The sequence below is a fragment of the Leishmania major genome, chromosome 29 (assembly GCF_000002725.2).
Source record: "Leishmania major strain Friedlin complete genome, chromosome 29".
NCBI classification, from domain to species: Eukaryota; Euglenozoa; class Kinetoplastea; order Trypanosomatida; family Trypanosomatidae; genus Leishmania; species Leishmania major.
Window position 1 is genome coordinate 835,881 of NC_007270.2, and position 20,968 is coordinate 856,848.

General features: G+C 59.2%; 7 protein-coding genes across 7 annotated transcripts; all 7 read right to left on the bottom strand.

Annotated features, from left to right (window-relative positions):
- Nucleotides 1–665: 665 nt before the first annotated feature.
- On the bottom strand, nt 666–2,009 carry LMJF_29_1900 (conserved hypothetical protein; the record flags this gene model as incomplete). Its single annotated transcript, XM_003722224.1, has 1 exon — nt 666–2,009. The coding sequence occupies one exon, from the start codon at nt 2,007–2,009 to the stop codon at nt 666–668; it is 1,344 nt and encodes a 447-aa protein (XP_003722272.1).
- A 672-nt stretch (nt 2,010–2,681) lies between these two features.
- LMJF_29_1910 (conserved hypothetical protein) lies at nt 2,682–4,061 on the bottom strand (the record flags this gene model as incomplete). Its single annotated transcript, XM_003722225.1, has 1 exon — nt 2,682–4,061. One exon carries the CDS (start codon nt 4,059–4,061, stop codon nt 2,682–2,684), a length of 1,380 nt encoding a protein of 459 aa, XP_003722273.1.
- A 761-nt stretch (nt 4,062–4,822) lies between these two features.
- On the bottom strand, nt 4,823–5,650 carry LMJF_29_1920 (hypothetical protein; the record flags this gene model as incomplete). The annotated part of the gene is made up of 1 exon (XM_003722226.1): nt 4,823–5,650. The coding sequence occupies one exon, from the start codon at nt 5,648–5,650 to the stop codon at nt 4,823–4,825; it is 828 nt and encodes a 275-aa protein (XP_003722274.1).
- A 781-nt stretch (nt 5,651–6,431) lies between these two features.
- Nucleotides 6,432–8,246, bottom strand: LMJF_29_1930 (conserved hypothetical protein; the record flags this gene model as incomplete). The annotated part of the gene is made up of 1 exon (XM_003722227.1): nt 6,432–8,246. One exon carries the CDS (start codon nt 8,244–8,246, stop codon nt 6,432–6,434), a length of 1,815 nt encoding a protein of 604 aa, XP_003722275.1.
- Nucleotides 8,247–9,058: 812 nt separating this feature from the next.
- LMJF_29_1940 (conserved hypothetical protein) lies at nt 9,059–9,613 on the bottom strand (the record flags this gene model as incomplete). Its single annotated transcript, XM_003722228.1, has 1 exon — nt 9,059–9,613. The coding sequence occupies one exon, from the start codon at nt 9,611–9,613 to the stop codon at nt 9,059–9,061; it is 555 nt and encodes a 184-aa protein (XP_003722276.1).
- Nucleotides 9,614–14,105: 4,492 nt separating this feature from the next.
- LMJF_29_1950 (putative protein farnesyltransferase alpha subunit) lies at nt 14,106–16,388 on the bottom strand (the record flags this gene model as incomplete). Its single annotated transcript, XM_003722229.1, has 1 exon — nt 14,106–16,388. One exon carries the CDS (start codon nt 16,386–16,388, stop codon nt 14,106–14,108), a length of 2,283 nt encoding a protein of 760 aa, XP_003722277.1.
- Nucleotides 16,389–19,000: 2,612 nt separating this feature from the next.
- On the bottom strand, nt 19,001–20,707 carry LMJF_29_1960 (putative fumarate hydratase; the record flags this gene model as incomplete). The annotated part of the gene is made up of 1 exon (XM_003722230.1): nt 19,001–20,707. One exon carries the CDS (start codon nt 20,705–20,707, stop codon nt 19,001–19,003), a length of 1,707 nt encoding a protein of 568 aa, XP_003722278.1.
- Between the last annotated feature and the right edge of the window lie 261 nt (nt 20,708–20,968).

Genomic DNA, 20,968 nt, shown 5'->3' on the forward strand with positions numbered 1-20,968 from the left:
GTGTGTGTGTGTGCGTGTGTGTGTGTGTGTATGCGTGTCTGTGCGGTGCGTCCCCGGGAGGCTCGGATGGCCGTAGGCGAAGAGAACGGCGAGGCAAAGCCAAGTAAAAGATGCGGGGAGCAGTTACAGAACACAGAGAGAGAGAGAGAGGGCGGAGGTGGTGGTGGGGGGACAGAGAAGTAGCGGCCAAGGTGGCCACACCACCCACACCACTACACGCTTACATGAATGGAGTATGTTGCTCCATGTTGAGTGTCCATGACGTACGACTGGTCCCCCTCGAGGAATGTGTACACATTCGCTGACGCATTGGTGTGCCTGCGCATAAAGACGCGCTTCGACGCGAAGGACGGAGATAAAGAGAGCGGATTCGCACACACATAATGACTAGTCACGGTTACAGCACAGCCGAAGCTGCAACTCCTCCCATGTTCACCTGCACACACGCACACACACACACACACACACACACACACACACAGGCCAGCGTACCATCCTGTTGTATCGCTTCAACAATCAAGCTGCAGCAGAAAGGGGTGGAGGAGGACGAGGAGGAGGGCTCCAGAGACACACGGACTGAATGAGAAGCGGCGCAGTGAACAGACATGCATGCCGAGCACCGTCAACCAAACGCGGGGTGCGCAGCGCGGCAGGTGCACATTTCACTAGGCGAGGGATAATGCGTCATTTGAGTCGGCTGGAGGAGCCTCCAGCCGGCGGATCTTCACGGCACCGCGATTGCCGCCCTTGTACGCCTCCTCCAGCACCTCCACGGTCCGCGTAAAGTGGCCCTCGCACTTCAAGTCTCCCGTGTGCTCCGCAAAATCGGCGGCGGACGGGTACATGAGCCGCACCAGCTTTTCCTCCGGCTTCAAGAAGTTGCGAGCGTAGAAGTGGCAGCGGTAGTGAGCGTTTTTGCTCTTGTCGTCGCGGAAAGGTGCGCCGCAGTGCGGACACCGGTGCCGCGCGGCCGGCGTATTGCGAGGCGGGAAGATGGAGTTCAAGAAGCTTCGCAGCGTCCGCTCTACCGTGTCTGGGGTGCGCACACCACGCTCGAAGGAGCGCAGCGCGGCGTTCTTCGCGCTGGCCACCGCTGCTGGCTGCCCACCTTTTCCCCTCACACCTGATCCTGCTAGATTTGTCGTTGGAGTGGTTGCCATAACTTCCGCACTGACCCCGGCGGCGCTGTCGATGATGCGCTGCACGCTTGTCCCCCAAACATCGGCGCCGTTCACGCCACTGCGGCTCCCGTTCGCCTTCGCCGTGGAGCTGCCAGCGGCATCCTGTTGCAGCTGTTTCTGTTCGTCCTCCTCCGCCTCGCGCGTGTGCTGAAGACGGTGCTGCAGGTACTCTTGAAGGCGGCGGTGCACGTCGCTGTTGAATGTGCTCTGCATGATCCACGAGTCCAGCAGGGCGTGGAAGAGATGGCGGTATTCATCAACAGCGTTCGCCACCCAGTAGGACGTGGCAGGGGCAAACACTGGGACATAATAGGCAACAAGCTGCGGCAGCTCTTTTCCAACGACCTCGTGCAGCTTCCCGGCCACGTCAGCGCGGACGCCTTTTACGAGGGCATCCATCACGCAGAACGCGAGGTACACATCCTGCACGGCCGCATGTGCTTGGTAGGTGCGCCCCCGGTCTAGCGCCGATCCGCGCGGCGCAATCATGGAGGAAATCGCGTTGGTAATGGTGCTGCTGCTTGAGGCAGCTGACGCCGCTGCGGCTGTGGCACGGGCGAGCTCGTCACTGACTTCTGCAAGGCGGGTCGCTGTGTCCTTGATGTGGTTTTGAATCGTGAGCCACGCACTCTCCACCCAGCTAGGATGGTCGTTTACGGCCCAAACGATGCCATCCAGTAGAAACTGTGTGCGGGGGATCATCGGCGGCACCCGAATGAAGGGATGCTGCCGTGAGGCCACCGCATACGACGGCGTGCGTAGTCGGCTGGCAAGAAAGAACTGAAGCGAGATGCACCACTCCTCCTTGCGCTGCGTGTCCAAGTCCATGAGTGTTCTCTCTTGAGTGCAGTTTGTGTTGGGGGTTGGTCGGGGATGAGCACGTGTGTGTATGTGTGTGTGTGTGCGTGAACGTGTAGTAGAGTTGGGTACGCAGCGCTGGCGTGACAGAGAAAGGAAGGGTAGGAGAAGACCAAGAATCGACAAGCACACGCATACACCACCTCACCTCGCCACCCTCTGTTTCACTGCGGCTGCGTCAAGCAACCGCACCCGCCCAGCACCGTCTGGCGTCGTTTAGCCCATTGCAGTGTCACTGCATACAGCGCAGGCCAGGTCCAGGATGACGCTCGGCATCACCGCAACAAAGCAAAAGAGGAAAAGCTGTAGGTGGCTACGCATGCTTGTTGAGTCGTCGACATGATTTGTCGTGAGCTGACCCTACAATCTCTGTCATGACCGCAAGTCGCTTTAGCAAAGTGCCGGCCCAGACTGGTTCGCCGACACCAAAAAGCACGCGACCGTACCCCAGGGCCAGGCTGCAGGCTCTGTGGGCTTCCCCAGAAAGAGTGGGGACTGGACCCTGATGCAACAGTGAGGTGACTGACAGCATCAGGGACGACGAACACCACCAACAACAAACGTGGGGGCGAGGAGTAATGCTGCTGAGGAGACGCAAGCACACCTACCGGGAGAGAGCGAGGGCACAGCCACATCGACGGCCTACTCGCGGGACTGCTGGTATACCGCAGCTTTGTGAACAGACAGTATCCACGCCACAAACTGCGCCTTGCGCGTCATTCGTGCTGCTTGCTGCACCTGGGCCTCTGTCACCGGGCACTTCATAAAGTCGGTCGCCTCAGACGCGGTCATGGCGCCCAGACCCTTTTTCACGAGCTTCTTGAGCTCGGCAGCTGTGTAGTGATGATCCAGCTCAAATTTAGTGATGCTTGCGTCAGAGATGTGCTTACGCTTCTCTCGCAGGATCTGTTTGGGAATACGCTGCGGGCACTCCAGCATATATCGATCAATGTTCTCAGCCGTAAGCACCTCCTCACCCTCTGTTGGTTCCCACGAGCCGCGAGCGTCATGGTCGACTGCCGAAGGACACGTGTCGTCTGTGCGGGTGCGCTTCCTCTCGCCTTGGCTGTTCGTGCTGCTGTTGTCTCTGCTGCCATTTTGGCCGTTCGTTGAAGCGTTCTCCTCGTCAATGTCAACGGCCTCGTGGTTCATCTCGAAGGATAGAATGAGCCAGTCTTGCAGCGCCTCCGCGGCGGCGGCACTCGACGCATTCGCCGACGCCTCGCCTGCCTGTGCGGGCACAGGGAAGACAACGTCCACCACGAAATCTGCCAGAGCATCGGGTAGGGCGGCGTATTGTGCATCGGTTGCCTGCTGCTGCCGCATGAACGTCGCGTTCAACACCGTAGGCTGAACGCCGCACGCTAGTATCATCCGCTTCACCTCATCCACCCGGCAGCGGCGAAGCCACTCATCAAGCCCGTCGATGAGGAACTGCTCCACAAAAGGAGAACAGCTGCAGCAGCACAGTGGCGCTGTGGGGATGCCGAGCACCTCGCGCAGTCGAACCAGCAAGTGAATCGGAATCTCGTTTTCGACATCGTCTGCGTAGTTCAAGAGAGAGGTGGGGTGCAACACGGCTTCGCTCCAGGCAGTGCTTACGGGTGCCGAGGAAAGCGGGATGGAGGAGGATTCCTGTTGCTGCAGGGCCTCGTCACTGCTCAAGCCCGCCGGCGCGGCGCCGCCCTCTTCGAGCGGTAACGGCGCGGGGGTGGCGGTGATCCACAGGGACGCCTTCTTTGACGGCTCCGGCGCGTCGGTACCCAGCACAGCTAGCAATGCGTGCTGCTCTGCGGCGTCCGTGAAGAGACGACGCACATTAGCTCGCAGTGCATCGAGCGCCGCTGTGAGAACGCCGGTGATGGCGGCATCGGCGGCGAACACGCTCTCCGGATTCCGAAAGCTACCGGCCTCGTCGACCTCGGCGTCTAGCGCAAAGGCCTGCGCACCGGTGTTGTCGAGGAAGGCAAGAACACGAAACAAAGCATTCGATTTGAACTGCTGCGCGGCGACCGGGGACATCACCGCCTGTTTCGTGTGTGCAAGCGCCAATCTGAGACGTGGCAACGGGGCACCGAGAAGGTGTGGCGAGGGATGTCAGACAGGACAAGCGACAAAGACGAGGGAGTGCTTTCAAAGGATGCGACAAGGATAACGAGACGTGTGTGCGATTCACACGGGAGGGAGAGGAGGAAGGCGGTGGGCTGCCCTTGCCCACCTGTTCTTATATATATATATATATTTATGCACATAGGTGTGCGTTCTTCTGAGACACCGTGTCGAGGCGCACATGCGCACTATCACCACTCTGAGAGTGGATGACGTTCCCTCCTCCCATCGAAAGGCACCTCTGCCTTTACTTCCTTTATCGTGCTTGTGTGTGTGTGTGTGTGTGTGTGTGTGTGCATATGGCTGTGTGCGCTCGTGAGCACTTTCATCGTGTGCGTAAGAGAGCATAATGCAGTGAAGCGGTGACACACACACACACACACACACACACACACACACAAGACGTGCACCACGTTACTCGCTCATTACCAAACAGCTGAAATTCGGCGGGGAAAGTACGGTGAGGACTAAGCAGACACGAGGGTTCATGTGCGTGGAGGGAGGGGAGGGTGAAGGAGACTGACGCAAAGGTCGGCGTATGCTCACCTTCCCTCCACGCACCTTCACACACACACACACACACAGAGCTGATAGTCGCTGGCCCTCTTCAGTCATAAAAGGGCTGTACCTCCTCCCGTCTCTCTCTCTCTGTGACGAGCGCGTGTTCACGCGTATCACTCGTCGCGCCCTCGCTTCACGCTGATGCACACTAATTCAAACGTTTTGCCCGCCGCGGTGGGTGGGAGAAGTATGACCCGGCGTCGGCGTTGCTGTGATCCATCCCATGCGCTGTGCCCAGGGCCGTGGCGCACTTGCAGCTTGCCGTTGTCTTTCGTCGACGCTGAAGTCGGCGAAGACGATGACGCAGATGCACATCGGAAGTAGAGTGCTGTCGGAATCGAGATTTCTCCAGTGCTGGTGCAGCGCAGGGACGCGCGAGCGTCAGGGGTGAGAGAGGCGACATCGATGAAGAGTACACGAGTGGGCTTGTCTCCACTGCACTCAAGGCCCCTGCTACGGCTGTGTCGATGCGCGCCGCCGTGAAACTGAGGACGAGAAAGCACGGTGGGGTTCTGTGGTCCCTCCACGATGCAAAGGCTCCGGTGCTCCTTGTATCGATTCGGACGCTGATACGACACACGCGCCGCGTAGAGAGGCACGGGGAAGACTGCTGTGCCAGCACTGGGGCTGATGCTGCTGCTGGTCGCACTGGTGTCATGCGCCGCAGGACTAGGTACTTGACCCTCGGCAACGATGTGGACTGTTCCCGCTTTGTGCGCGCCGAGAGGCGTTCGCTGCTGCGTTGCTTGCTCCTCTGGCCTATGACGGGCGACACTGCGCATCACCGATATCGATGCCTCTTCACACCTCCACGTCCCGGCCGTCTCCACGGTGAAGTGGGTCTGATGCGGCATCTGCACTTCATGTACGCGGACATCTTGGACGCATATATGCACGGGCTGGATGTCAGGCAACGCCTTCGCCACAGCGGTGCTACTCATGATGAACAACAGTGGGACGTGGGTGGTGTGTGTGTTCGCTGGTACGCGTCCAGCAGCGTTCGTTGTATTCGTTTCCGCGAAATTCTGTGATACCGTGCACTGTGGGCTATTTCACTATGCGCTGCAACGTTCGCACTCGTATGCTTCCGTGGTCGGCAAGAAGACAAACCACACACACACACGCACACACACACACACACGCATACCCACATACACACACGCGGCGGAAGAGACAGGGACAGGGACAGAGACAGAGAGAGTCGTTTGGGAGAGGAGGGACGGTGGGGCAGCTCATTGTCATGCAAGACGACGACAAGTACACGTGTGTGCGCGGAGGACGCACTTTAACATGGTACACGCGAATGCGGAGGTGGTGAGAGCTGGGAGGGAGGGGGTAGAGGTAAACAAGTCCCAGTCCACGTGGCATGCTTCAATTCCGTATCTCCGGACACCTGTGCGCACGCACACGGATAGAGACGCGTACACTCAATGTTGTGGCTGCTCGCCATGACATCAACGCTCAGAGAAGGGAGAAGCCAAAACCCCAGCCAACAGAAACCACAGTATTCTGCGCGCGCGTGTGTGTGTGTGTGTTGGTGGAAGAGAGGCAAGGAGCGGGTACAAACCACACAGTACGCGAAAACGGCGAGAAAAATGAGCTGGTGCTTTAGAGATCGCTGCACGGGGCCAACAGCATCGAGACAGAGGTGACAGAGTGGTGATGGTGGCCATGGCCATTGCCGACATCCAGTAAAACAAGCTAGCGGCCTTCCCTCCTCAGTCAGCGCTGCTCGCGGTTTTCGTAGGTCCAGAACGACAGGCAGTCAATCAAGAGTGCCACAAACAATCCCGCCTGCGGAGACCGCACAAATTCGTCGCGTGTGATGAGCAGCGACTCAGCCTTCTCGATCAGGTCGAACACCTCCTGCACGACCGTCTCGCGCGAGGGCACGTCCAACCCGGCGGCTACTAGCTTCGCGTGAGTTTCGCGAAAGAACTGGTTGACGATCATCGGCGTCAACACGCCCGTCCCTTCCATGTCAAGAATGTTCCAGAAGAAGTACGGCCGGCTGCACTGCGGCAGCAGCTCCACGGCTATTACAAAGTCTACAAACTTGCGGTAGTCCATCTCAGACCGTGTCATGAGCGTGTTCGTCTCGAAGTAGCGATCAATAAAGAGGGAGCAGAGTGGACTGACGTCCGGCGGCAGACCGTCGTCGAGAACGGTCGGCAAACCTTTTTTGTACCCACGCAGGTTCTCTACATTGAGCGTGCCTGTGTTGCGGGTGTCCAGCAGCACGAATTTGTTGTAGAGCTGCTGCGTAACGAGAGCACCAAACCAGTTCTGCGTGTCGTCCTCCGTCATGAGCTGCAGGCTCACCCACTCGTCCATGATACCGCTGTGCAGCAGGGAGTGGATGCGCAGCACGCCGCGATTGCCGGGGTCGAGGTCCCAGAAGAGCCGGCGACTCACTGTGCAGCAGTAGAAGGGGAGCATGTCCTTGCTCATCGCCTGCAGCGCGGCAATCCGGGGCGCCAGATCGCGCACGTAGTTCTCCACCTCATCCTCCGAGAGCCGCCCATCGTTGTTGCTGTCCCACATAATAAGCTCCGCTTCGCACTTGACGAGGGACACCTGCTTCGCAAAGGTCTGATAGATGGCGGCGATTTCGACCGCGCGCTCGGCGTTGCGAGGGCAGGAAAGGAAGAGCTGCACGTCTGGCCGCGGCGGCGGCACGGAGCAGAGGTAGAGTACGTTGCCGAGCGCCGGCTGATCCTCTGCAAGGCGGAGCAGATGCTCAAAGTGGGCGTGGCTCCGCATAAAGGAGCTTGCGGAGGCAGAGGTATCGCTGCGCTGCTGGTCGCGATAACGCTTGACGTGCTGCAAGACGGCGTCCCAGCTCGCGCCCCGGGTGCCGCTGGTGAATGGCGCGTCGTTGGGTGCTGCTTTCGTAGCGGCCAAGACCGGCGGCGTGCTTGCGGAAAGAGGTCGGGCCAGCGACACCGGGGGCCGCAGCGGGGACATTGAGGGAGACGAATTACCGCCTCCGCTTTTCTCGTGGTCGTCCTCCTTTACCTCCCTCCTGCATAGGATGCACTCGTCCTCATCCTCCGACACATCCCAGACGGTGCTCGGCGGCGGTAGCAGCTGCGCTCCATAGTGCTCCGCTGCCCACTCGTTGAAGTCGTGCAGCAGCTGCTCGTAGGCTTCCATGCTGATGCTCGTGCGATCCCCTGCGCTCAATAGCGTCCACAAATGTGCGTGCATCTCGTCCAGCTTTTCGATCTCCTTGAAGCGCAGGTCCAATTCGAAGGCTTTGCAGGTGCTGTGCAGAAGCCGGGTTGTCTCGTCGGCGGCCGGGTCGCGACCTCGCATGTAAAGCGCGGGTAGGAACGTCACAGATGCCTGAGAGCGCCTCTGCACCAGCTCGCGGTTGATGCGCTCAGTCTCGGCTTCGAAGGACTGCGTTGCCCACTCCTCCAGCGCCGTTGAAGTAGTGAGCCCATGCGCCTGCTCCTCCTGGGCCGCAAAAGTGCGGAGGCGCTGAGTCGCGAGCGCGATCGGCGGGAGAGACGACGGCGACGCAAGACTCATAATATCGTTATCCTGTTCCTGAGCAGGAAGGCGAAGTAGCAAGGAGGTGGCCAGGGCGAGCAGGCGCGGCGTTCTAGAGCGCTAAAGTCTGCGCGAGTGCTTTCCGTCGGTGGTGCCGCTGCAAACAATGGGCGGTTATAACAGGCGGCTACTGTGCACTCCCCCGCCCGCCCCTGCTTTCTTCCTCAAAGTCTCCCCGCACACTGGCGTGCACACACCCTCTCTCTATTTGGGCACCCGGGTGGGGGGGGGGGACGGGAGGTTGGCAACTTTGTGCCCTGCAGAAATTCGATACAGCGCAGGCAAAAGGTCGTGTGAGTGGCTGTGCTTCACGGCGTATGTGTGCGTGTGTGAAGGAAAGCGAAGGGAGCTGCTCGCCGCCTTGGGGTGCTCGGGTGCGTTGTTGCTGCACCTCTTGCGCGCACCAATATCGGAAAAGAAAGGGCGAAGGAGAAGGGGGCGACACAGAGGAGGAGGAAGGGGGAGGGCAGTGTAAAGTAGGAAGGAGGTAGTGGGGATGGTAAGCTGTGGTGCAGCGTCCGTCGCAGAAGGCCAGCATGACTTCTCCCCCTTCCCGTGTGCAGAGAGGCGTTGTGCAGCTCAAGTGGCACGCATTGTGATGGGCGACCGGGGAGAAGAATAATCCTCCCTCCCTCCACGCACGCACGACGCTAGCTTGTAGTCTTGAACCCCACATTGTTTGCTTTCCTTTCCGAATCGATCTTAGGTGTTGAGAGAGGAAAGACCAGCAGGCGACAACCCACGCAGGGAGGTCAGCTCCCGCATCCTCCGCACGCAAAGCAACAATGCACTTACACGGAAACCCACTTGACGTTCTTCACATGCTCCTTGGCCCGCTGCTTGAGACGTTCGCGGGTGATCCGGGCGTTCACGTGATGCTGCGAGTCTACCACATGCACACAGAGGGCGCAGATAAAGGGAATAAACGTCCAGAAATACTCCCGGCGCACCGCCTCAGCGAGGCCGGCGTGTGCGTGGCGGAAGTGACGCAGTTGCTTCTGCAGAAAGGCACGCGCCGAGGCCAAGAACTGCGTGGTGTCTTTCAGGTACTGATCATAGGCGTCGAGGTACTCACCATAATTTGCGTACTGCTGCGGGGAGGGCATCTGCGGTGAGTTGAGGTCCACCTCTGTGAGGCCCTCTCGATCGCGCGGCTCGCCGCTGTCGTCTGTGTGTGTGGACGCACAGCTGCCGCCGCCGTGGGACGTGTCCTCTAACGGGATGTGGTGGAAAGGTGCCGCCGACCCAGGCAGCAGCCCTGGCGATCGCGGATCAGGTGCACCGTTGGTGTAGACAGTGTATCCTGGCGAGGTATAGGAGCGACCTCGGTGACCATGCAACGACATAAGAGGGAGAAGCACAGCGGGTGCCGCGATGGCTCGCCTCATGTATGATATGACCCTACACTGCATGCCAAGCACACGCACACCCGGGAGGTGGTGGTGGGGTCGTAAAGGCGCTGAAGACACCACGTGCTTCAACAAGGCTGATGCTGCACTGTGTGCGTACAGAGCGATAGAGTGGAAGAAGGGGGATGCGAGAGAGAGGCGGGTAGCAATGGTGGTGAGAATGAAGTCGCGTCCTGCTTATTCCATTGTGACGGAGGCAGTGTTGGGGCGAGACATACCCCACACACATCTAAACACACACACACACACACACAACTGTTTCTTACTTGTTCGTAGTATTTTGCTTTTCCATTCTGTGCAACATCGGGCTTTACTTGCAAGCCCTTCTGCGTCCCGTACGATTTCTCTTTATCTCTCGTTCGTCGTAGGGACGCTAGAGGGAGAGGGGGGGGGAAGGGGGGAGGGGCGCCTGCCGCTCTCCCGCGCAAGGAGACTTATCGCTGAGAATAAAAGTGAATGGCACGCGCCTCCGAACACGGCGAAGCGGCGTTTTCACTCCGGCTTTGCCAACAAGGGGCTTCCGTGGGCCTCTTGCACAGGCGCCTTCCTTTTTCATCTGCCCGCACCATTGCATTGCACTCACTCGATCGCCTCTCCAGGCATCACAAACACGCATGCTTCAAGATCCTTTGCTGTCCTCTTTCCCCCCTCTTCTACCCCGTTGCTTCGAGCCACCGCCGCCAAGCCCAAACAACAGCACGGCTCCGAGAGAAGCCAGGAAATCGCTCGCGACCACAAGAAGATGACGGTTGCCCATCCGAGTCAGAGACGTCCACATCACATGTGAACGCAAGAAATGAAGCAAGTCTCAATTCACGTCCGGTTCAGAAAAATAGATGCGATTGTACTTGGATGATCATCATGCGTATATGCGCATAACCCCCAACTTGCCAGGCGACACGAGTATCCTTCTTCCGCTCTCTCTGGGCACATGGTCAGCGTGCGATGTCTGTTGTGAGAATAGACCCGCCGGGGAAGGGGACAAGTTATTGTGGTACTCCCCAGCAGCAGCAGTGCAGTCGAACATGCACGCAGTTCTAGTTCGCCATCCTCCATCGGAGCAGCTGGCGGCAGAGAAACAGGTTCTTTCAAGACGCAGTCCATCGAGTCGCGCGCACCGAAGCGCACAAGACACTCACATGTACGCACCAAGACCGACACACACGTTGTGTCAGAGACAGGGATATCCCACACAGATACAGAGACCTTCCCATGTCAGCACCGAATCTGTTCCAGTCCCCCGCCCCACTGAATCGAGACGAAGTAGACCAACATCTGTGTCTCAGCGGAGTGATGGAAACCCCAAGAATGCAGAGGTCAAAAAACCTCAAGCATTGTCATGGAGGGGGAGAAGGAAAACACACGCACACACACACACACACACGCACGTTAGCGTCAGAGACGTCCACATCACATGTGAACGCAAGAAATGAAGCAAGTCTCAATTCACGTCCGATTCAGAAAAATAGATGCGATTGTACTTGGATGATCATCATGCGTATGTGCGTCGCGTGGTGGTGGTGTTGGGAAGGAGGGGCAAGGGCAGAGAGAACACACGGTCCCCATGAGAGAGAGACGGGATGTGCGCTCTATTGAATGCTGCCGTCTTGGCTGCCGCGTTTGCGCGTGCGCAGATTGTGTGCAGCGCATACACAGAGAGAGAGAGAGAGAGGGTCACGTGCAGCATGCAAGGGCATGTTGCACACGACATGGGAAACGGAAACTAAGCGTGGAAAAGAAAAGAGGCGGGGCGTCAGGCTCGCTGGGCGAATCTCGTGCCTGTGCTGCGGTCGTATGGGCCCTGGAGGCATGCCCCGGCAGCGAATGCTAGTGGCAGAGAGGAGGGCGGGGCACGAATGAAAGCCACCGACAGGAACCCCAGCCCACCCTCCCTTTGTCTAGCTTCATCACGCTTATCTAGAGCGAAGCACAAAAAACCATCCAACCCAGTTGCACTCTCTGCTTCACGAGTGCCACATGGACTGCGACACCCTCCAAAGTAACATGCACAGTTGTCTCTACTCGGTGCTGCTCTTCTTACTCCTTTCACTCCTACTTCGACACGTACACACTCCCATACACGTGTGCGCGAAACCTTTGTTTCATGGCCAGCGTGAGAGGGGCAGAGGGAGGGGAGTGAGTTACACCGAGGAGATGAGCAAGTCAGCATATTCGTCTCCGTCGATCTGACTTCTGGGGTGGCATCTGCAATCGTCCCGGTGACACTGAGGACCATGCCGGCAGGAATAGAGTGCGCCTGTCATACAAGAGTACCGGTAAGCATCTATGCCTGTGCTTGTGTGCACGGACGAGAGTACAGTGCCGCCTCATCCTTCCAGCTCCCTGTCTCACCGCGTGGCGACATGAAGGGGCGGGCGGCGGACTTGCTCTGGAGACACAGACAGTAGAAGCAGCGAGAGAGAGGGCAGGGGGGGGGCCATGATGACACTGGGGTCCTTTCTCACGAAAAAGACAGCATGAAACGTCGAACGAATACCGACAGATGGAGCAGAGACCTCGCTTGCACTGGAGAAAGGCGACTTCACGATGCTCCCTTCCCCAGCCCCTCCCCCATTCCACCGCTTCAGCAGGTTTCGCGGAAAAGCGCAGGCGAAGTACGACGCATCAAAGGCGCTAAGCCATGGCTGCCACATTAGTGCATCTCTCTGCTTCGTTTCCCCGCCGTGGCCGGTGGGCGCGGTGGCCGGGGTTGGAGGGAGAGAAAGCGCGTCGTTGCGAGTTCACTGTCCGAGGCATGCCTCCACCTTACCATGCGTGTTTCTGCCTCGGCACCGTACACGCGTATCCAGCGGCACACGTTCGTTCCCCTTCGCCTCTCGCCCCGGCCCCCTCAAACTTCACTGGACCGCCTACGTGCGTGGAGAGGAGAACAGCCGCGAAAAAAAAAATACGGAAGGAAACACACACGAGCAGCAGTGCATGTACGGAAAGTAACATGAGAGCGAGAGAAGCGTGGCGCACGCACACGTGTGCTCACGCACAGATATGCGCGTCAATACATGCATGCGTGTACTCGCTCACATACATGACGCTCGATAAAAAGACAAAGGACGTACAAGAGGATGCAGAGGCCCAAGCGGTGCAGGGAGCAGACAGTGTGTGTGTGTGTGTAAATGGGGAAGAAGGTGGTGCGGGAGAGGGTCTGAGTAGACGCTGGTTGCTTATGGGCGCCACAGATATAACCCAGCTGACACAGCAAGGCAACGCGACGTTCACATGCCAACACATAGGCGAGAGAAAACAAGAAAGCCAAGCGCGACAAGGTCAAGGGCCCTCACAGGGGCACCGCAGGAAGGAAAGCAGCACGTACAGCGCATCAGCGACGGACACAAGCTCGTCGGGAGACATTGAGAGAGAAAGGCAATCAACTGCATGGAAAGCTCGTTGTTATTTGCCTGCAATGTGTCCGCCTTCTCTGCCTCGCAACACGAGGTCAATACTCGACACAACCCCCCTAGCCTGCCATATAGGCCCCATCGCGTGGTGCGACGCGGCCGTGGACGCACGCGTTACAGCAATGTGCCGACTCCATCATCGGAGCACGGCCTCTGCCTCAAGCTCTGCCCACCACCGCTCAGCAGGTCGCCACGCAGCCGGCACCCATCATGCCGGTCGTCACCCCTGGTGCATCCCTTGGGGTGGCACTCAGACTATACACACCAGGAGGCAGTGTGAGGGCCGGGTGGGATACGCTCGAGCCGTGCTGACTCTCTGCCCGTTACATGGACGGCAGAAGCGTGTGCACGGTCGCAGGCCCCTCCAACGCAGCGCTATATGCGACCTGGCCACCCTCCACCCCCCAACGTAGCAGGTGCTTGACCCTGTCCATCACCAGATGTGGCTCGGCGTCGGTCGGGGATAGGGGGGAGGAGGGACTGCCTGGCCTCCCTGAAGAGTGGAGGCACCGAACCCTGAGATGCCACGCGGTGGTTACTAAGGGAGAACGAAGAGGACAGGTTGCAAGTGGCCTTGAGTTCAGCTGTGAGGGGCAGAGCGAAATCGAACCCGAAGGGACCTGCGAAGGTGTATTAGACCCGTGAGGCAAAACAAAAAGGATGCAGTGATGGTGCAGAATGAAAAGGGTCAGGGCACATGGTCGTGGGTGTCGATCTTCGTGCTTCTTTATGTGACGAGCAGCCCGAGAGTTGGCGCGGCACAGTACAAGGGCGATGAGGTCGACGCGCGCCGCACGGCTGTTTCGAGATCTTCTGTACCGGAACCACGGCACACCACCGCTGCCTCGGCTCTCTGGAATCAGTCGGGCCAAAAGGTGGTTGGCACGAAGCAAATCGAGAAAAGTACGCCGCGGTAACCACTCAACGTCGATGTTTGTTTTCGGCTGAGGCATACACAGTCACACACGCCTACACGCAACTATGTGTTGTTTTTTTTCGTTTCGCTGGTATTGTCAGACAGACATGCCATAGCCGCGGTAGATAACGTTAAGAACCTCGTTCTTCCAATACTTAAGACGGATCGGGTCCGCCACCGTCAGCTGTTTTGCCTTGCTCAACGCAGCGGCCTCGTAGGCCAGGAAGTCGAGGACGACAGCATCCTGACCGTCTTCCTGCTTGCCGGCGTCCATTGTGCTCGTCTTCGGCTCATCCCACGGACAGGGTTTCAGCCACTCCGGCTGGAGACCCTCGCGGTACGCCTCCGACGGGCGAAGCTGCTGCACCCTGCGTCGCTGTGCCGCGTCCATGTACGACAGCCACATCTCCTCCAGGATTGCGTGACAGGCCAAGTACTGCGCTGTGTCGACCTGGTGGAAGCTATCCAGCATGTACTGAGAGCTGCGCTCGTAGAGAGTCTTTAGCTCGGCAATCGCCTCCGACTTGGGTGCTTGCCCCGATGTGCTTCTCGTGTTGCTCGCCGCCGCCAAGCGCAAGACGCGCGCCGCCTGCGCCTCCAGCTCGGTAACCCGGAGCCGGATGACAGTGTGCAGCACCCGCTGCATGTGCCGCAGCAGTGCGAAGCTCTCCACGTAGGTGACCCACGGGACACAGCGGTGGCGGCCACGGAGGAGACGCGCAAGTGGCGTGGAGGGGCTGACGGTGCCGGCGTCGGCGTCGGCGCACATTTCAGAGTTCGCCAGTGCGACCGGGGGGAGCAATGGGGCGTTGGTGAGGTATCGCTGAAGCTCCTCACTACCGTCCGTGCTGGCGTGCTCTGCCGCCCACACGTGCCGTCGCGTGATGAGTGTGTGGAAGAGGAGGGCAACGGAGCGGGCGTGGGTGTAGGCGGCCTCGTTCGTTGGGTCCACATACAACCACTGCAGCGAGTAATTCAGCTCCACTGCACAAATGCCTCGCAGGGTACCCGGCCAGTTCTCGCTGTTTGTGGGTGCGCCGACCGAACTGGTGCAAGCCTCGGAGCAGAGCTGCTGCCAGAGAGGACGAAGCAGGGCTTCCCTAAAGAGGGCGAAGCGGTGGCACCACGCAGAGTTGTTGCGGCAGTCTTGATAGATAAGCTGCGCCGTGAACTGCATCTCCTCGGTGAGTGGACTTGGTGGTAGGGTGGGGCGCAGCGCCGCCACCGCTGCGTTCTCCCGGGTAGTGATCCAGTCGGGTTGCGGCGTAAAGCGCAGACCTTGATCAGCTGCGGCAGCTGTAGCCACCGTCGCGTGCTCATCCAGGGCCTTCCGCGACGGCGGCGTCAGCAGAAAGGAGAAAACATGCAAGTACCAAGACAGGTGCAGCCAGGCATGATAGTTTTTTCCATCCTCGTTGCACAGCACCGCGCGCAACGTCGGCCGTTCGTCGACCGCGGCAAAGTCGAGGCCGTCATGGCGGCGCAGGTAATCGCTAAATGTTGCCTCACTCGCCAAGAGGGGCACAAACGGACTGCTGTCCTCCACCTGCTGCTCCAGCTTTTCATCCGTGGCCGCGGCGTCCACACCGCATCGGACGTGAGAGGGGCTCTGCTGGAGAGCGTACGTCAGCAGCTCCTTTCGGTGATGCCACACCTGAAAGTTCTTATGATACAGCCGTGTGAAGCAACCGACCGCCGTCAGCTCCCAGCGAACCGCACGCCACGGGCTCAGTCGACCTTCCCATGCAATGTCGGCGCGCGCAGGGAGCCAGTGCTGTGACGTCAGCCTCAGCTTCGTCTGCTTTTCGTCCAGCTCCCGCAGCGCCTCTTGCTTGTCTGCCTCCGAGGCGGTGCAGGAAAGGATGGCCGCCGGTACCGGAAGTTCCGGCAGCGCGTCACGGGTCGCTTGCTCCAACACCGCAGGGGACATGAGTACATCGCGTCGGTCTTTCCAGACGGTGTAGTTGGAGGTGCACTGACGAAGTGCAAACGCCAGCAGAAGAAACCAGCGTGCCGCTGAGGTGCGGATGGCATGAATCACAGGCGGCAACTCACCACCCCCACATCGCTCGCCGCGGGCCGGGAGCGCCGGGGTGTACTCCAGTTGACCGCGAAGTGAGCGGTATACGCCGTAGATGCAGCTGAAGTTCGGCGGGTAGTTAATTTTCGCGACGGGGTGCTCTGGAGATGCACCGGGACTCTCGTCTGCTGGTGTCACGTCCGCAGCAAGCGGCATGAAGGTCTCGACGCAGGCGAGCTCGTAAAGCCACTCTCCATCCTCGGAATTCTGCGAGCAAGCGGAGGAGGCAGCCGTCCAGGACGATACCGAGGACGGGGTGGATGTGCTGCTCGAACGCTGCATCGCGCCTGCGGTGCCCATGCGAAGACGCATAAGACGATGAATGGCTGGGAGTGAAAAAAGGGGAGGGAAGGGGGAAGAGAGAAGGCAAGCGGAAAGACGAAGGTGAGATGTGAAGTGTGAGGTGGGCCGACATGTGCCCCCCCCTCCTCCCCCAGAGGGAAGGGGGGGGGGCAGCCGCGTGCGAGCGCACTGCACCCTTGCCATATCGCATGTCCGTCAGGGGATGAGGATGTTCGTAAACGGACGCACACAACTAAAGAGCTTACGTTCTTCTTACATGATCCGTCATTAAACTCAATACGGGGACAGCGGCATAACCCCCCCCCCACTCGCGAAGAAGACCATCTCCACACAACAGATTCATCGCAAGAGGAGCAGGAGCGAGAGGAGGGGGGGTGGAGGTCGATAAGCGCGAGGTGAAGGGAGGGTCTCTCTTTGACGGATGCGCGCATGGTATTTTGATACACGGCGGCTCGGATGTACATTGCAGACGTGTTGCATGTGAAGCTGCTGTTACTGCTGGACACAGCCGCGGCTTTACACCCATCCTTCCCACGCATATAGATGCACTTGGAATAGGACGAAAGGGGGGGGGGGGAAAGGAGGGAAGGTGGCGACGACACAGACACAGATGCGCGCCAAAAGCGGTCAACATACACAACACGCGTACGTGCGGTCCCACACACACATGCGCCTATGAACGATGGACCGCCATCGGTTCGAGGGGGGGGGGTGCGGGAATACCGGATCGCCTCTGCTTCCTCCCTCACACATTTGTCTTCCTCGTACGGCGAGCGCGCGTGCAGCTCTGAAGCAGGAACAAGAACTGGAGAGAGTGTGTGGGATGGTGGGAGAAGAGAACACAAGAAGACACGCAAACGGCATAAAGAGGAGCGAATGTGAAGTGAGAGAGCCGCAGGTCACACAGGGACTCAGGCAAACACATGGAGGCACGGCGGAGGAGTGGAGGGAGGAGAGGGTGGTGGGTGGCCACCGCCCGGCATCCACAGCGCCACACTCGGTGCCTCACTCCCTCTCTCCTCTTTGCTCCACTATGCACACTTAATATGATGACATGAAAGAAGTCACGCCCATCCTTTTTTTTTTGGGAGGGAGGGGGGTGGATGGGGGTGGCGGTGGTGGTGGTCGGGTGGGTGGGGTAGCGGGCGGTCAAGGAGAGGGAGCAGTGGAGGGAAGTGTGTGTGAGAAAGGGAGCAGCTTTGAGCCCGCTCACTCACCCTCTCTCGCTTCTGCGGCTCAACCTCCACACCCAGGCGTGGCAGCAGGTCGCCTTTGCCAGGGCTAGTGGCGATGCACGGCCTCCCCTCCCTTTCCCTTTACCCGTGGGCTGCCGTGTAAAAGAGCACGACGGCGCATGTTTATGTGTGTGCGCCTATGAAGATACACAACGGTTCCCACAAGCTGCGTGCACGTGCGCTCACGAAACGCACGCGCCACGGCCGCTTACAAGCCAACGGAGCTACAAAGGCAGCACGGGTGACACAGCGACTCCCCTCTCCATCACAGAAAGATACCTACATGAATCGAGTTCGCGTGGCACATGTTTTCTGAATGCTCCGAAAATCCGCACTTCTAGACGGCAGCCACAAAACCAACGAGCGACAAGGCAGACGACAGGAAGAGTGAGAGAGGCACCGGTAGACAGAGACACAAAGTGAGAACGAGCAGACGGGCTGTGTCAGGCGCCCTTCGACTTTCCGCCTGGCCAAGACGCTATCACCGACCCACACCTCATTTCGTACGTCTCTGCAACGGCAACGTCCACTGGTGTCACAGCACCTTCACAAGGAGGTCACGAGGACACCATCGCAAGAGCACGTCGGTGGCTGAAGCCAGGTGAAGCAGGGAGAAGAGCATAAGAAAAACAGTGCAACGGCCCCCCTCCAAACAAAAAAATCATCAAGTAAACAAAATCGGTCTGCTCCACCGAAAGAAAAAGATAGCAAAAAACACGAGGGCAGCGGCAAGGATGAGAAGGAGGCCCGGTGAAAGGTCATCGAACAGCATCGGCAGTCAAGCAAAGCAAGAGCACAACCATGAGAAATGAGGGCAAAAAAGGGAGAGAGGCCGGGGGAGGGGGGTGGGTGGGTGAGTGGGAAGAAGAGGGTAAGCAGCTACGCGTTCGAGGTACTACCGCTTGAACGGTGAAACGCTTTCCTCTTCGTCGCCAACTGCCTCTGTTCGGCCTCTCGACTAGTGATGGTGAGTGTCTGATGAGACGGCGCCGCCCTCGTACCCTTCTGTGTATGTGTGTATGACTGTCGTAGCGGTGTTGCCGCAGACGATGTGCGGCAACCTCTGGCGGACCGCATTCTCATCTTCTGGAGTGCTGTATGGCAGAAAGTACACCACACGCGACCACAAACCAGTCTACCGACGCCATACGCGTACACAAAGAGACGACGGGCAGCAGCGCCGACACCACACGTGAGAAAGGGTATCATGACGACAAGAAAAGGAAGAGACGGCAACAGAGATATTACTCTTTTTTTATGCCGGGGCACACACGTTAGAGGTGAGGTGATTGGCGGAGTAGCAGGAGGGAGGGAGGGAGGGAAGTTATGATCGAAGGCGCGGGGGCAGAGCCCGTGTAAGGAGGCGTTGCGTGCTCACGCAAGCGTCTTCGAGTACATGTCGTTTCCCTTGTCATCGACGACAATGAACGCGGGGAAGTCCTCGACCTCGATCTTCCACACCGCCTCCATGCCGAGTTCCGGGAAGGCGAGGCATGTTACCTGCTTGATCGAGTCCTTGGCGAGTATGGCCGCTGGACCGCCAATGCTGCCGAGGTAGAAGCCACCGTGCTTCTTGCACGCGTCCGTCACCTGCTTGCTGCGGTTGCCCTTGGCGAGCGTGATGTAGCTGCCGCCGTGCGACTGAAAGAGATCGACGTAGGAGTCCATGCGGCCGGCCGTCGTCGGGCCAAAGGAACCAGAGGCGTAGCCCTCCGGCGTCTTGGCGGGCCCGGCGTAGTAGATAGGCGACGTCTTCATGTACTCTGGCAGCGGCTCGCCGTTATCCATCATCTCCTTGATCTTGGCGTGGGCAATATCACGGGCAACGATGAGGGTGCCGTTAAGCATAACACGGGTACCGACCGGGTATTGGCTGAGCTGCTGGCGCACTTTGTCGATGGGGCGCTTCAGGTCGACTTTCACGCTCGTGGTGCTCAGGTGCACTTCCGGGATGTCGGGCAGGTACTGCGCCGGGTTCTGCTCAAGCTGCTCAATGTAGATGCCGCTCTTGTTGATGTGCGCAAGAATCTGGCGATCAGCGCTGCAAGACACCGCAAGGCCCACTGGGCAGGAGGCACCGTGGCGGGGCAACCGAATCACGCGCGCCTGGTGGGCGAAGTACTTGCCACCAAACTGCGCTCCAATTCCGCTCTTCTGCGCCACCTCCATCACGATCTTCTCCCACTCAGGGTCGCGAAAGGCGCGGCCGTACTTGTCGCCGGTGGTCGGGAGCGAGTCGTAGTAGCGGCAGCTGGCCAGCTTCACCGTCTTCATGGTCATCTCCGCGCTCGTGCCGCCGATGACGAGGGCGATGTGGTACGGTGGGCAGGCAGCCGTGCCGAGGGTCTTGAGCTTCTCCTCGATGAAGGCGCGCAGCGATTTGGGGTTCAGCAGCGCCTTGGTTTCCTGGTACAGGTAGGCCTTGTTTGCCGAGCCGCCGCCCTTGGCAATGAAGAGGAACTCGTAGTCGCTTCCGGGCACCGCGAGCAGGTCGAGCTGGGCGGGAAGATTGTCACCGGTATTGCACTCCTTGAACATGTCCAGCGCGGCCGTCTGGCTGTAACGCAGGTTGTGGTACCTGTAGGCGTTCCATATACCCTTGGACAGGTACTTCTCATCCTCGCCCCCGGTCCAGCAGAGCTCGCCACGCTTGCCGAGCACGATGGCCGTGCCGGTATCCTGGCACGACGGCAGCACCCGACCTGCCGCGATGCAGGCGTTCTTCAGCAGCGTCGTGGCGACGTAGCGGTCGTTGTCGGAGGCCTCGGGGTCCTCGATGGCGCGGCGCCAACCCTCCAGGTGGTCCTTTCGGAAGAAGTGGTGCACATCCGAGAAGGCGCGGTGGGCGAGAATAGTGAGGGCCTCGGGGTTCACCTTCAGCGCCTGGCGCCCGAACACCTCCACCTCCTCCACGTACTTCTCGCTCCCCTCGACCTTGGCGAACTCGGTTTGGTGATGGTGCGGGTCGGTGGGCTGGAAGATGGCGGAGAAGTGGAAGTCTGCGTTGACAGCGGACGCGTCCTCGATGTCCTTGATGCCCACACGGCGGCACCCGATCTCGCACTGGTCGCACAGAGACATGACATACACTACTAGAGTGGAGTGTGGATGGGAAACACAAGACGCTAAAGAAAACGGAAGAGAAGAGGTGCAGTTGACGCTAGTTTTGATGCTGTGACGGCTGCAGTGTGGTGTGCATGCCAGAGAGACGTCGTGGCGAACGCAGCGAGGAGCAGCGGCCACGCCGGTGTGATGGGTCGATCAGAGAAGGATGGAGAAGGGTTGCGTGTGTGCGTGCGAGAGAGACAAAGCGAAAAACGAAAGAAAGCGAAGGACAGTGTC